Consider the following 15,613-nt stretch of genomic DNA (forward strand, 5'->3'; position numbering starts at 1 on the left):
TGCCATATTGTGGATTGATTGCCATATCAGACATCGGTGAGAGAAGCAAACACAAAGAGAGCAACTGGAGGGCAACCAGCGCTGATGTAATACCATCCAGGTTATTCATTAACTCGCTGCATCACGTCACCTGTGGCCAGAGCCTGGAGTAGACCGATATAAAGCCGGCTCTTCGGTTTATACAATGGGAGACAGGAAATGTTTTGTTTAGACCACAAAGAATTACATCATCAGAGCACCTCACGCCCTTCACCCGGCGACACAGGCTCTGTCTCTCATGAACGGAAAGCTTGCATCTGCATGCGTTTACACTTTCTTACATGCGACCACAACAAGGGACTCTGCAGCCAACACCGTCAACACGGGACTGCTGGAGGATTATAGGGTCACCGGTTTACAGTGGAGAATTAAGTAACAAGAATTACAGATTGTGTTTGGGTGTGCTGGTATGCCTTCAAAACACTGCATGGATTAGTTATTAGGTATCAGATATCTGGTCTGATAAGAGCATTTCTAACCTATTTCCTGACAGCTTTCGTTACATTAGCTGATTTCTAAGACTAAATTAGACCTAAAATAACCTTAAATTGAGGGCTCTCAATTTAATTCTCTTGACTAATCTCATTTTTCTAAAACTTGAGTTGCTGTGTAAATATTGCCTGTTTTGTCTGAATAACTCAAGTATATTTAGTTTACTATCACATAAGAGAAAGAAAACCCAGCAAATCATCAAGTTGAAAAGCTGGAACTGCAATGTTTGGTTAGTTTCTAGAAAGAAAATCACAGTTAATGGATTATCAAAATGGCTGCAATTCAATTTTTTGTCAATAGACTAATCGATAAAATCTACTTGAGTGAACTGACTTGAATTTCATCTGCAAACCCTTATTTATGAATGCCTGTGTGGCTGATATAGCAATATACTCCAGAAGCTGGATGTGAATAATAAATGTGTTGTTATAACAAAAAGGTTTAATAGAGTGACAGGCCTGAAGTGAGTAACACGGTAATGGGCTCCATGGGAAAAAAAAAAAGTGTAACAAGAGAAGTGCTGTTACGGTGATCATGTAATTTGGAAAAAATCAATTCCTGGTCAAAGCCCTGTTGGGGCAGAAGCGTCATCATACTGTAAACAACATAACCTGGTATAAAGCCTTCTGGTGACCTCTAATCAATACCCTCCCAGTAGGCTGCTGCAAACGGCAGGATCATATAACAAGCTGGGACTACATAGGAATCTAACATAACAATAATCACGATATAGATACTGATGAAAATAATACCACGAATACCTGACATGAAATACACTGCCTATAAATAGCGTATAAATAAAAATGTGGAAAATCCACTCATCAAAAACTGCTTATCCTCAGATATTGAGACCAATAAAGAGATGGGGCGCACAAAGAGATACATGGGCCATTGTGTCCTGTTTAATAACAATGATGGACGGTAAGCGGTCATAGCGCACCATAATAAACCGACCTAGATTAGAAATAAGAATAGAACACAATGCGGACTAGCGGCCATTGCCTTTACAAACGTTGCACAATTAGCATCAAGCAATATTAAAATACACGTTCATGTGCAGGTTCACTGCGCGTTGTCTGAGTGGGAAACCTGCACTGTATTGTTGTGACGCGTGGATATGTCTGCATGCGAAAAATGAACCACGTACTCCATTGACCGGACTGTGATGAATATGAACAACAGCGCTCAAATTAAACAGATAAATATATAAAACATGTATTCTACCTACCTTGAAATGGTCGGACGGTAAATGACCAGATGTTGGTCAAAATAGAAGAATCGATAACTTCAGCCTGGACGGGTTTAATTCCCATAATAAGACGGGAGCGCACATAAAGGGGGGAGTGCACGCTGACAGGCTCGCCGCAGCAGCGGGGGGCACGAGCACAGATAGCGAGCAAGCGCTGCTAACGTGAGCTAGCTCTGTGGGCAGCAACACACTAGATAACAACACTTCTCGTTCCTACGAATGCATACACGCACACACACACACACACACACACGCACAAGCGCGCGCGCGCGCACACACACACACACACACACACACTCACCTCGGGCTCCACGCGGCTCCTGTGTGTTATTCAACTGGCCTCCGTGTGTTAGGGGGGAGAGCCGCGGTGTCTTCATGGGGCTGGCCGGTGTTTACCTGGCTGTGTGGCGGGGGACAGTGCAGCTGACGGAGGGTGACACCGCCAGGAACAAACGAGACATGAAAGCGCGGTGACAGGCAACAAACCTCCCCAGTAGTCGGTCAACTGACGTGGTCAGCTCGTGGAGGGATAGATTCGCTTTGCTAGGTAATAGCTGTGCATGTGTGTGTGTGTTGGGGAGGAGGAGGGGGGGCTAGTTACAGAAGGTGCACTTTAGCACTTTCTTGAACTAAAGCGATGAGGTCATGGTTCAGTAGGGAGAGCGGAAAAAAAGGAAAAAACTATGAGGTTGACGTCACCTCGAGCCAATCAGCGCAGGCGGCTCAGGGACCGGGTGACGTCAACGTTGTGATCCGCGGATTAAAGGGACAGTTCGGCTTTTTTAAAGGAGACGCGCAATAACTCGTGCAGTCCACAGTCTGTGGTGCAGTCACTGGGCTGCCATAACAAGAAGTCAGTCCCAGTGAGGAAAAAAAACAACAAGAATTACCACTAACATGAGATTGTTTTTCAAGCAAATCAGCGTCATAATGTGCTGATTATTATATTATTTCATAATGATCCCTGACAGGAATGTTGCTTTGAGTTGTTTATTTGTTTCACACAGATTGCTACAAAAATATACAAAGGCTGACTTTGTGTTTTTATGTGGAAACAATAAAGCCCGACTTTCTCACAGGTATTGCAACATTACACATGTTTTATAGGGATTTAAAGGCCGTACACACCCACAGGTGTTTTCAATTACCCTGGCTGATTATACCTCTAATTAGGTGGAAATTGGGTGAGGCTATGCTGAGATTTACGTTACGTCACTGTGTACTAAATAGAAGGGTAGAGGTGGAATTTGTAACAACAGAACTAACAGGAGAGTGAGGGGGGATGCCAACAGAGCACAGTCTGTAGCTCACACGGCCCTGAGAAAAGCTCTAAGCAGGGAACATAAGTGAAAACACCTGTGTGGGTGTGTTATCGGTATGTAGGGACTTTAAGAGACATCAAGAATATTTATAAAAACACATTCTGATCTTATATATGGTAACATAAATTAACATTTACTTATCCGCAGTATCACATTTGTACTAACCACTAATCAAACAGTTGCAATAAGTGGGTGTTTGAATTCAGTGTCATGAATGGACCTTTTCACTGCAGACATTTTGACATGTTTTAGAAAAGCACAGGTGATAATGATAACATCCATGATGGCTCAGTTCCATTGACTGAGCTATTCCAGAGATCCAACATGCCTCAGTGGAATGCATACCGTTAATGTTATTAAGTGTTGTCAATATAGTATTTAATACACCTGGGCTTTTCCTTACTATGACATGTCAAAATGTCTGCCTCGAAAAAGGCCTAATCTCTTTTGTTTGATTGAAAGCCTTTGTTCTGTTGCTCTGCCAACTACATGTGTCAGTGAGCTCGCAGATGAATGCAGGATAAAAAAAAAGCTACTGGCACTATGTGTAATTACATTGTATATACTGACACCAAGTGGTAGAAATATTTAACTGCACTCTGTGGTGCAGGTACAGTAAAGGGGTGCAGTAGTGCAGGGGTTCTTAACCTTTTTGACCTCGGGGCCCAACTTTTCAAGTACAAAGTGTCCCGGGGCCCATTCAAATATTAACACTATTAGTTTAACTAATTGGTCTCACTCTTGGTTTGATTTGTATTCAATAACTATATTGTTACCTGTTCAACTCCACCCCTATTTTGGAGCAAAACCGCCTAAAATGACATACCCAAATTAAAATGGCTGTAGCTTCTGAACCACTCTGACTATATGCATCAAAAGTGTCAGAAAACCTGTAGGTCATATAGAAACAGAGCAGTGGGCCTTTGGAGTCAGTACAAATTGAAGATTTTTGTCCGCATAAAATAAAAAAGTATCTTTCAGTATAAATAACTGCCTGTGGCTGTATCTGTACAGGTAAATGACAGTATAGGGCTGTAACTACACTATCAGTGAACAACTGCCTCAAATTTGAAGAAGATTGGACAAAGTATGACCATTCTACAGTGTTTCTTCCATGAAGAGATCCAGGCGGAGCTCTAAAAGGATATTTGGAGACCCAAATGGACAGATGGTAACCAAATGATATTCTGACACACTAAAGGTGTTTCTCCCTTTATATTTTGACATTATATTATTTTCCTTTTATTTTTAGCCTTTGCAAATTGCAAAAACTATGTATATATGGTCGAAGACGTGGTGTGTGAGTAGCGGACTTGCTGTGCGTAATGGCTGCGTCCGAGCGCACGATCGAGTATGCGGGTAGCTCAGTTACGCAAGGTTATACGTTGGTTCACGGCTTATGTAAGATGAAGATAAGGTTTGTACTTTAAGTACTAGCGTTTTCTGAAGCTACTAGCTCCATGGTAACAACAGCTAGCACATTGTCGGGTCTGTAATGTGTCTCTTTCCGTCGAAATGCTGCAAGATCCGACTTGCAGCGGTTATGGCGACTTTGGACAGTGTGTGTTTGGGCTCCTTTTGTGAAAAATCCATAAGAAATGAAAGAAAATCGATGATTTCTTTGCAAAGATGAGGATTTTGGGCATGCTGGGATACCAAACACGGCCATGTTTTGTGACGTAGTTTGCGCAAGCAAGCCGTAGGAACGGAAGGGGAGGGGATCGAGGACGCCGGCGTCCTCGCGGAGTTGAACAGGCAAAACCCTTGTCAAATAAATGAGATGATACAATGTGATGATCACAAAGACATTTATTTATCATGTGTATGTAAACCTGCATACACAACAAGAAGCCCAACAGGCTTCCCCACGAGCGTTGGATGTTTCGTCGCCAGGTGTCGCTTTATTTTTGAAGGCTTCAGTGCTTCGTTTGATAGCATTAGCCCACATTCCACACACTGAGCCCTCGGCTCTGCCTTGTTGCCTCCGTTCACAAAGCCGTACTTAAGAAAGTCAGGATTGGACTTGCGCACACATTTAGACTTTTGGGGAAGTATGGCACCACTGTCGTCTTCATTTTTTCTTTTTAAAAACTTATCCATAACTTTCGCTACAGGCTAGCGGCTAGCTGAGTGTCGTCTTCTGCTTATTGGAGCTTGTTAAACAACTGACTGACGCATTGCCGCCACCAGGTGGTGGGAAGCTATATTGTAACTGAGCGTCTCATGGAGAACAGTAATATCTCTGGTGTCTTCAATTGATAACCTATGCGGTCCCGCGGCCCTCGCGGCCCACAGGTGCAAAACTGAAAGTTTTTTGCGGCCCTCTAGGTGGCGCTCGCGGCCCAATCGTGGACCGCGGCCCCATGGTTAAGAATCACTGCAGTAGTGGATATCACGTCTCCAGAACACAAAGCCAATATAGCTTTGTCATAAACCTTTAAATCTCAAAGCCATATTTTGATTACAAATTTCATATTTTTTATTTGTTACTCACAGTAATCAGCTTCACTGGTGCTCCGGTTTAAAAGGAGCTTTGTGTGTCGTTGAGTGATTGAGAGTCACAGAGAGAGCAACACAGATTCATGAAAATCTACCTTTATTTGGATGCAAAAACTCACAATTTAAAGCGATACTGTAGCAGGGAAGAGGAATACTGATTGCTGGTTGGTTGTATGCCTGATTGTTTGGCTATTTCCTCATCCCCATTTTGATCACCGGAGGAGGACCAGGTAGGTGAGCATAGAAAATAAGCACTCAAAATAATAGCTTTTCAATCGAGTACACTGGACATTATCAGAGGATTATGTCAAAAGTCTAACAAAAAATTGTAGCTTTTCTTATCCATCCCAGTCTTATTTTCCGGTAAAACGTAATTTTGGCAGTTTAATTTGCTAGTGTATTCGATGTCTGCCACACAGTTAACTCCATCCTCTGATAATGTTCATGACTGTTGATTTGATGCATTAAGTCAAGATAGAAGTTGTTTTAATCAGATTTTTGTTAGAAAACTGTCTTCACTGTTTTAGCTGCCTTACACATAGCAATTATTTCTCGTGTTGTCAACTGAGAGTGGCCTAGAGTCACAGATGGAATCGAGTGGGGACTGCGTAAAAACTCAGTCTGAGGTAAAATTCTCTAAGAAAAACAATAAAAACATACACAGAAAGCAAAGCATATTAAAGCAAAGCCTAGAGGCATAAAGTAATAATACTGAAGACTGAACATAATCTATTTATTTTCTTCACCGTAAGGTAACTTAGGTAGTTGTCACATTTTGTTCTGTCAAATCTTGCAATATAAACCGATGGTTTGATCCACAGTATGAGCTACATTCCATCATGGTGTAAACGTAAATATACACAAGGCATCTACTCGAAAGGATTGTATCAAAATGTTCTAAAAATATCTCTGGTTGGTGTCACAAAAGCAAACTGTATCAAAAGCATTGGCCGAGAGCAAGCAATATAATAGGCTTAAACCCTTTTACACAACAAAGAGCAGGACAACCAATCACGTCGCTTTGATTGTGGACCTATGGAGTCCCATACAGCACATGCAATCCATTAAACTCAACACAATCAAAACACAATACGGAAAAAAAAGAACTTTTACAGCTGAACATCAGAGACAACCTTAGTTGGTCTATTGTGCTTCATACAGATTAGGTCTGGCCTGTCTATACAACAATCATGGGCTTCTTACTTCGCGGATGTGTTCAAGCTACTGTTGAAAGCAGAGGCATCACGGAGCACGTGACTCTGAGGGCGATAATGATGGGAATATGACATTTGCAAGAAGATTAGCTTTATGTGACCATACGTCATCAATACATGCATTTCATTTTCTTAATGCAACTTTTTGCTTTCCTGTGCATTACACTTCGCTGTGTGTACATGTCAGATTCCCCGGAGCTTTTCCTGGGCTTTTGCATTGGTTTTTCAGATGTTCTGATTCTATCTCTGGCCTCTGTCCCCTCGGTGTCTCCGGCTCTGTGACGCCTCTGACTGTACGTCTATGTGGCCTTAATGCAGGAGTTGTTTACTGTAAACATCATGGGCCATGAGGACTGCACAGGCAGCATGGTCAAACTGTAATACTGTAGATTGCACAGAAATCCTAATTATTTAATTAAGAACCTAATTGTTATACATTCCTATGTTCCATAACATTGCACATGCCTTTAATGAACACTTAGCACCATGCAACCTGAAGATGAGGTGGCTCCTGAATGCATCAGAAGTTGAAACAGGCCTTCTATCATGTTTTTTTATTGTTGTTTTTTACATTAAAATTGAGAGTCAATGAGAGTCAATGAGAAAAGATGTAAGTTAACTTAAATTTCATGTGAAATTTTACATTTATATGGTGTTTAATAATAGGCTGGCATTTGATCATTTCTCCGTAGATTTGAATTATGCTGGCACCTATACTGCATGGGCCCTTATCATTGACACTAACTTTGGGAGACGGAACTTCAATTTCCTCCTTGCAAAGTGACACCGCTGCAGGTGAACTGATTATACTTCAGCTCCAGTTTAACCTTTTGATAACTGTACATACAGTATGTGAGGGGGCTACATACTAAATGAGGCCTTGATGACTGAGACTCATTAACAGTAATATGATTTTTTGTTTTAAACAGTGCAAATGAAAGGAGTTGGCTTGGATTATTTTGGGGCATAACTGTTACGACTCCCCAGGACTGTGTGGATCACTTAAGTGTCTGATTAGGAGTTGATCCCTGTGTTTGTTCTGCTCATGGACACACAGTACGCACATATTGTGTGTCAACCATTCAGTCCTGTCTGAACGAGCCTGTCTTGGGTGAAGGGATCTACAGGGTTGGAACTTGTTAAAGGGTGAGATTGAGATGATGCTAGGTACAGTGGTGCATACCACCGGAGGCGGTACAGTGTACAGTGGTGTGTCTCGGTCTGGGTGTGGCTGTAGCGCTCACTCTACTCCTCAGCAGCGTGAGGCAGCTGCTTCTCATACAGGCTGAGGACGTGATGCACAAACTGGTACTGCTCGCATGTCTGGATCATCCCACCCCTGAGGAACATAGAAAGACACACACACACACACACACACACACACACACACAGAATGGTTGGTCAGTCGGTTCACCACATTGGTCCAGACTGAGATATCACTATTGGATGGATGAGAGCCTGCACAGATATTCATGGTTTTCACTTAGCCAATGAAATATCTTATCATCTACAAGACAGATTGGCGCAAAATTGTTGCTCCTTATGACTGTAGTGACTCTGACTTTTCCTCTTTCACCATTTGTGGTTTTGAGCAAAATGTCTCAACTGTTAGATGGATTGCCATGACATAAGGTAAAGCCATTTGAGTTCTCCACAGTACAAATTATTTTAACTTTGATGACCCATAACGTTAGCTCTATCACAATCATCAGGGAAACAGTTGAATTATTCCATAATTCTGGTTTATACCTGCAAAATTCCTAACTTGTAATTTGTGTTCCTTTTCAATAAGCATGTATGCCTGCTTAACATCAGCAGGTTAGCATTTTCGTTGTGAGCATGTTAGCAGGCTGACGTAAGCATTAAGCTCAGCAGTAGCAGAAGCCAGTCTCACAAAGCAGGTAGCATAGCTGTAGACTCTCATTCTTGTTTTTAGTATAGAGTATGGATAAAGTATAAGGTCAAAGTATGCTAGATCTTAGGTATGGCATTCTGTCTTCCAATTTCTTGTGAGACTATTTGTTTCTGAAGATAGTTTGTAGCTGTAGCTCAGAGCTATGTATTTGGCTCTGTCTTATAGTCTTAAAGTCTTAAAGGAGCAGTTCACCCAAATTTGAAAATTACTTTCTTGGTATTGTAATTCAAAACAGTGATGAAATATTATAGGCTAAACGGTCCATGCACATTTTGATAGTTTGATTTATCGTTTCGGATTAAACGATAAAACAAACCATCAAAAGGTACACTGACCGTATACGAGTGTGGCCTACTTTTGTTTAGATACAGCAGGTTTTACATTTTTGTATTACAGAGGAGGATATTTTGTTTTTATAACAATGTATTGTCAGATAGTTTTAATCCAAACTGCACAGATGTCTCACATGTGGAAGTAGCCCACATTTTCATTTACATTTCAGCTTTATTTTGTACCTTATTGAAGTAAAACGGGGTCACCATTTAACGGCTCCAGCAAAGAATAAAACGTTTATCTAATTTTCTCAAACCGACCATTCAACACAACGGACCAGGACATTTTGACTTGTCAAACACAGGTGTAAATTATAACACTGCAGTATAATGGCTGCATTCTACTTGGGTGTGCCTGTTAAGAGCAAAGTTATTGTGCTTGTAAAATAGCTAGAATGTCTTACCGGGACACTTAAATGGAATAAAGCCATAATAGTTATTAGTTTCACATGCTTTTCTTGCTATAATAAGTTCCAAAGTCTATTATGAACGAAAGATCTTGAAATGTTTCGTAGTTTAAAACAGTTAAGGCCACATTTGTCTCATTAATACTCTGGCTAACTTCAAGGGCTTTCTCATGACCACTTCACTTGGCTGGAAAAAAAACGTTTAGAATTACGCTGCATATCGCAAGAAGGCTGTGGACACACTGGTTGAAACTTTAAATTTTGTTGTTCTATTGAAAATGAAGCTCACCACAACTTACCGCAGCTCGTGATTTGAAACCAGATCAACTGAATCTACGTAGACTGTAGGCTTTTTTCCGACAACAGATTTAGATTTGATGCCAAGAACTAAAGAAAGACATGAGCATGGATAAGGGCTAAGAATATCTCACCTGTCCAGACGGAGCTGGCAGGTGGTTCTCAGGATGTCAACCACACCCTCAGTCCTCAGCTGCTTGCACAGGATGGAGGTGGCGATGAAGCAGCCAGTTCGACCTATTCCAGCACTGCGGATAAAAAGTTAGAGGGGTAAAGGGACACAGGAGAAAATGGATGGATTGGTGTATTGATTAGCACACCATTAATTTGATTAATGTCGAATCCTCCTAGGGGAAATCAGACAGCAGAGAAATGGAAGAAGACAAATGCTCTGCTCTGCCAAGTGGTTTCTATCATAAAAGTAAAAAGTGTTCCTCTCATATTAAGCTGGGCAATTTTCCCTCTGCATGTATATAATTAATATAGTGTTAATATAGGCCTTTTGACGCAGCCATGGGAACACATTTAAACTACGTATCTTTCCTTATATTTCAAATATGCTACTTTTGTACCTGCAGTGGACAATTATAGGGCCACTGGAGGGCGGGGCTTCCTCTCGGGCCCTTTCCACTTGCTGCACCAGTTCCAGAAGAGGTGGAGCCTTGTCTGGAGTCTTCTGATCAGGCCACGAGGTGTACCAGTACTGCTGCAGACTGCGCTCCTCTCCCCCACACTGGCACACACACACACACACACACACACACACACACACACACACACACACACACACACACACACACACACACACACACACATAAACACAGAGACGGGTATTCAGACAGAAACTGATGTGATCATGTTGCATCTCTCTTTTTCTAATTATGTGATGAAGTGCCATGACATTTGTTCGAGACATTCATGGTCAATGATGAATCACAAGGACTCTGGTTATTCTGTGACCTTTCCTCTAGTGCCACCAGGTTTAAATTGTAGTTTTAAGTGAAATGTTTTGAACTTTTGGATGGATTGCCATGAAGCGTAGTACACACATTCATGTTCCCCTCAGGATGAATCCCTGAACTTTTCATCATCTGGTCAAAATTTTAATTTGTCCAAAAGATGGTTAACCAGGCGACCACCTCCAGGTCTGAAAAGTGAAGCCAATGCAGAAGTGTCTTAAACTTGCATGCTTTATAATGGACATCAGGGGGCGACTGCTCTGGCTGCAGAAACAAGTCAGATTGTTTAGAAGTCTAAGAAAAAATAATCATACTCATCACTTGATTTATTACCTCAGTAAACATTGTAAACATGAGATTATGGTCTCGTTTTCTAGTTTAAAGTCTTCTTCAATTCAGCATGATGCCAAAATAGTAGTTTTGCAATTGGTTTGAACTCACACCTCAACTTGTTTTCACCAATGTTGTGCACTGAATTTTCCCTTTTTGTGAGTTATTGTTAACAGTCTGTCTGTGTGTTACCTTTAAAGTAAACACCCTCAGACTGTAGTCATCCTCCTGGGTTACTGTGACGACAGTGATCTCGATGCCCTCATGGGTCACAGTGTCCTCAGGCCAGTACTCTGCACATTTCTGCGAGACACAATGAACAGTCAAGTGGAAATGTTTACCCATCCGACTATCAACTTATCTTATCCGTTGATCTATTAATGCGTCCATCATCATCATCGCCCTGCCTGACCTCGTTTTTCTCCTCCAGGTTGGTGATCATCACTATGATTGGGCTTCTCTCCTGCCACACCATCCTCCAGAAGTCCCCCACTGTGTTCACGGTGGGACCCTGGGTGGCAATGTAGGCACACTCCTCATCCCCATAACCCTGCAGAGCGACGCACACACACACACACACACACACACACACACACACACACATACACACAGAAACATGCCCAGTCTGGTCATATACATATAATCAGTTATTACCAGTCGTCAGACACATTCAGAATACAAGGTTTTATCCATGGAGCATGACTAAAGTGGCTACATCACAAAGCTGTGCTGGGACAAGAGCTTACAAATACACATATTTTCACTTACTTTGAGATAATTAGCATTGATGTAAGTAGTGAGGAAATCGTCTTCATCCTGTGACTTCAAGATCACTCTGCTGTGTGTGTCTGGAGGACGACAGTGTGAGGTTACCATGAAGAAAGAGAGACAGATTTGTTGTAATTCAAAAAGATGACAGCAGAAGAAAATGCTGTGGTGCTGTGTCTCAGTGTGAATATCAATATTCCGGTGCACAGAGACAGACCTTTTACAAACGCATCCGAGCTAAATAGTTGATGAGCATGTGAAATTATTCAAGAGGAGCAGCACAAAAAAAGCAGTTTTCACAATATTTACAACCGCATAATCTCTTTTACTGGCTGTTCCGACTCGTGTTGCAGCTGTACTCACTGGGTAAGATGGTTTTGTAGCGGTTCTTTCTCACCAGCCCTGGATAGTTGTACTCCTTAGGGTCTACAAAGTTCATCGGAGTTTCCTGCCGATGGACACAGAACAATGGGTGCAATAACAATCAGCCCTTGCAGAAATGAAGGGGAAGTCCTAACCATGCCTTCTACTGTAAGATAACTATATCCAACATGAATTAAGTCATCCACTGGCCTTCATTGTGTGTGATGTGATTCTACGAACTACTTATGTGTGGTCTTGAACGTGCATCTTTCTGCCTAGCAGACACCAGGATCCTCTGTGGGTTTTCGTATGCAAATATGCCTGTATCTATCCTTCCTTCGCCCACTAACACACAGTGGAAAAGCTTACGGGTGTGTGCAGAGCTCCGCTGGGTGTGTGTGTGTGTGTGTGTGTGTGTGTGTGTGTGCATTAGTGGCTGTGTCTATGTGTGTGTGTCAGCGTACATCTTTTCCGGTGAGTTTCTGTTCATCCCTGTTAATTTAAAGCGAGTAGGTGGGCGAGCTGCTGTTGCTGCACCTACATAAAACTCAGCCTGCAGGCTTTGGTCATCTATGGCCCGTGTGTGTAGCATGGCAGGGGTCAGGGTGTTTGTTCCCTGTCGGAGGTACTCCTTGGCTGTCTGGTCTCTGGGGGAGAGCTGTCCTCCGTAGCCGTAGGGCTCAGTGCAGCCCGGTGAACACATGTCCAAGGTCAGGGAAACGTTGGAGCCCCTCCTGTGTGACACATATTGAATCATACAAATGCATTTAGCTGTACAGTACGGGTTTACCCATCTGCAACAAATCCAAGTATGCAACATTTGTCTTCCAGATAACAATGCCAACAAATAAAACTAGTCACAATAAAACTTTTGTCTGTCAATTATTTCCAAAAATACTCCCAGCCCTCTGCCGCCCGCCCTAACCTCTCCTGAAGCCCCACTGGTGTGACGGTGAGGGTGGCGGCGTCTCCCTCCATCCTGGTGTCGGTGCCTATTTCAAAGACCGGCGTCTGGGGCTCAGGTTCCATATCCAGCAGATCCTCCTGAGCGTCTGTCCACTCTGACAGGGTGAAGGAGGGCTGGCGGCTCACAGACTGACGGCGATCACCAATGTCCCGCGACACAGTTCCTGACGACCACAAGCCAGTGCCGTAACGCCACTTACACACCATGTGGACAACCTGGAGAGAGGTTAATGGAAGAAAGCAATGAACGTGTATCCATTCATCAGCCAATAAACACATCAATCAAGCAGGAAACTGGCCAATCTGCAAATAGAGAAGTGAAAAATCCAGTCAATCTAGTTTCTTCCAAAGTCTTCATGGTTCTTTATGGTGAATTACAAAAATTCAACATCTACTATATTTCTCACATTCATGCGGAAATAAATGGGCAGGAATTGAATGGTTTCTCTAGCGTTTTACCATGATAGCACAGATGGCCACGCCAATGCCTGCAGTTCCATAGACAATCCAGTTGTGCTCTTCGGTGTTCACAACCTCCCTCATCAACACTATGGACTGAGCAGTGCAGAGAGAAAAAGACAGGGGGAGAGGCAGTTAGACACAGCCAACACTAGAGTCAGCATATCTTCAAGGTTTCTTTTTTGCACTCTCCGTCCAAAACAAACAGCTCTATTGGTGAGTTCCAGGACGGACACTTACGTCCATTCCAAAAATCGGGTGGCAGGGTAAGATGAAGCCAAGGTAGAAGTCAATGACCTGCAGGGCTTTGTAGATGGAAGAGAGAGGTCCATTTCCTTCCACCACAAAAAACACCCAGTACCCCTGGGAGGAGAGAGGGAAGGCAGACTGTCACCGTGAACTCACCGGTCATTCATGCACTGGTAATCAGGCAGCGCTGTGGCTTCTCTCAGGTGAAAAGGAACCGAGAAGAAAAGAATATTGGCCTATCACGCAAGCACAAAGAATATGTGAACTGACCACATGCAGAACTAGTGTCATAATCATTGCGGCGTTTACAAAGCCCTAATTTATTTATTTATTTTCTACATATGGTAATGCAAGTGTCAAGTTCTAGCCCAAACATGGAGGTGCTTTGGTTGTCGACCAAAGCACCTTGGAGACAATGTAACAACGCACATGATAAGAAAACCTGTGTGGAAAAATAAGGGTCAAGAGAGAACACCTTGTGCTCAAGTAACAATTGCATTGCTAATGTTGCAGTTAAACTACTGTGGATTTTACTAGTCTGTGCTGAGCTGAAAACCAAAGCTTGTGCAGGAAGGTCATCATAATCTAATTTAAAGCAGACATTTGAGAAAAACATCAAACAAGTAAAGATTTTCTCCACTGGTTTCAACTGACGGCCATTCGCATACCGTGACTTGGGAGATGGCGAACAGTGCAGCCCAGCAGTAGATCTCAATCACGAGCGCATACACCTTGTGCATAAACACTTCCTCTCCCTGCGGGCTTTGGCCCCCTGCAGGTCCATCTTTGCACTTTGGGAGCCTGTCTTTTTTAAGGGCTCTGTCGCCTATTTTATCAGTCTTTGTGGGCTCATCTAGCCAGACGGGGTCCTCGTCGGGCCTCAGGAAGATGGAGTCCTCAGTGTGGGAACGGGTGGAGCTGCTCAGCCGGCGGGTCATGATACTCCTGTTAAATGAAGATAGTCCCAAATAAACCACTGTTAAAACAAGATAAATACAGTGTGTGCTTTAGTTGTTGCTTTAAAGGTGCTAAATTCAATATTCAGTCGCCCTCTGGTTCCCTTCCAGGTAAACGATGTTAGCTCTGTCTGCACTGTTGCCTTTGTTTGCACCATTTGTGCTGTTAGCACCGTTGGCTGTTAGCCGTCAGCGTAGCCATCGCCATGTTGAGAGCTGTGTGGGGATGATCCATCAATCATTGATCTGCTCTTCATTTTTAAACAAGCACCTTTAACCCCTTATAAACACAAAAAGTCCAGTGCGGGTAAAGTTGTTTGCTTTCTCTTTTCTTCAGTGTTCGATTATAAGACATCCCGCGTGAATAAAATGAAGACATATCACACTTTTGTCTTTCATAAGCTATCACACTTTAATGCTTTTTGTCTTAGTTGCTTTACTACAGGAAAAAATTCAACCAAATTACGTATTGATTTCTAGTTCAATTACATGTTGCCTGTGTTTGTCAGGTTGTGTTTTTAAATGAGCGTGGATATGACAGAGAGAGTTGTGTTTATTCCACAGGCCTATTCAGATGTACAGCTAAGCGGCTTGGAGTGGCTCTCATCCCCGGATCCTCTTGTCTCCCTCAGATGGGACTCTATTGGGTGAATGTGTGTGTGTGTGTGTGTGTGTGTGTGTTTGAGAGAGAGAGAGAGAGGCTTTATTGTGGAGAGATGAGTCAGGGGTAGCGTGTTTACAGCCCTGTCCGTCGCCTTGGCAACAGAGTGGCTCTCATCCCTCTCATTCGTGCTGAG

At 42.8% G+C, this 15,613-nt stretch overlaps 2 protein-coding genes across 3 annotated transcripts in view; both read right to left on the minus strand.

Annotated features, from left to right (window-relative positions):
- The window catches only part of dusp8a (dual specificity phosphatase 8a), a 39,906-nt gene extending 37,625 nt beyond the window's left edge, over nucleotides 1-2,281 (minus strand). Inside the window, exon 1 of one of the 2 annotated variants that reach the window (XM_076088810.1) lies at nucleotides 2,082-2,281. The gene's annotated coding sequence lies outside the window, so the exon portion shown is untranslated. Of the gene's footprint in view, nucleotides 1-1,759; nucleotides 1,877-2,081 lie in introns of those variants that run through there. The other variant, XM_076088812.1, reaches the window with a different exon arrangement.
- A 5,779-nt stretch (nucleotides 2,282-8,060) lies between these two features.
- LOC142947961 (tyrosine-protein phosphatase non-receptor type 5-like) lies at nucleotides 8,061-14,798 on the minus strand. Its single transcript, XM_076089830.1, has 12 exons — nucleotides 14,529-14,798; nucleotides 13,852-13,974; nucleotides 13,612-13,707; nucleotides 13,112-13,368; nucleotides 12,728-12,920; nucleotides 12,187-12,271; nucleotides 11,824-11,903; nucleotides 11,468-11,605; nucleotides 11,248-11,358; nucleotides 10,339-10,499; nucleotides 9,901-10,014; nucleotides 8,061-8,154 (listed from the first exon to the last, which is right to left on the minus strand). Exons 1-12 carry the CDS (start codon nucleotides 14,796-14,798, stop codon nucleotides 8,061-8,063), a joined length of 1,722 nt encoding a protein of 573 aa, XP_075945945.1.
- Between the last annotated feature and the right edge of the window lie 815 nt (nucleotides 14,799-15,613).

The sequence above is a fragment of the Anarhichas minor genome, unplaced genomic scaffold (genome assembly GCF_050575085.1).
Source record: "Anarhichas minor isolate MPS153535 unplaced genomic scaffold, ASM5057508v1 ptg000011l, whole genome shotgun sequence".
NCBI classification, from domain to species: Eukaryota; Metazoa; Chordata; class Actinopteri; order Perciformes; family Anarhichadidae; genus Anarhichas; species Anarhichas minor.

Bases quoted from the DNA above. Each gene is read 5' to 3' on its own strand.
- LOC142947961 (XM_076089830.1), bottom strand. From the start codon at position 14,798: ATGACCCGCCGGCTGAGCAGCTCCACCCGTTCCCACACTGAGGACTCC. The intron at 13,708-13,851 runs GTAAGTGTCCGT...TGCACTGCTCAG, and splicing joins ACCCGATTTTTGGAATGGAC to TCCATAGTGTTGATGAGGGA. The intron at 12,921-13,111 runs GTTAGGGCGGGC...TGTGTCACACAG, and splicing joins CCAGTGGGGCTTCAGGAGAG to GAGGGGCTCCAACGTTTCCC.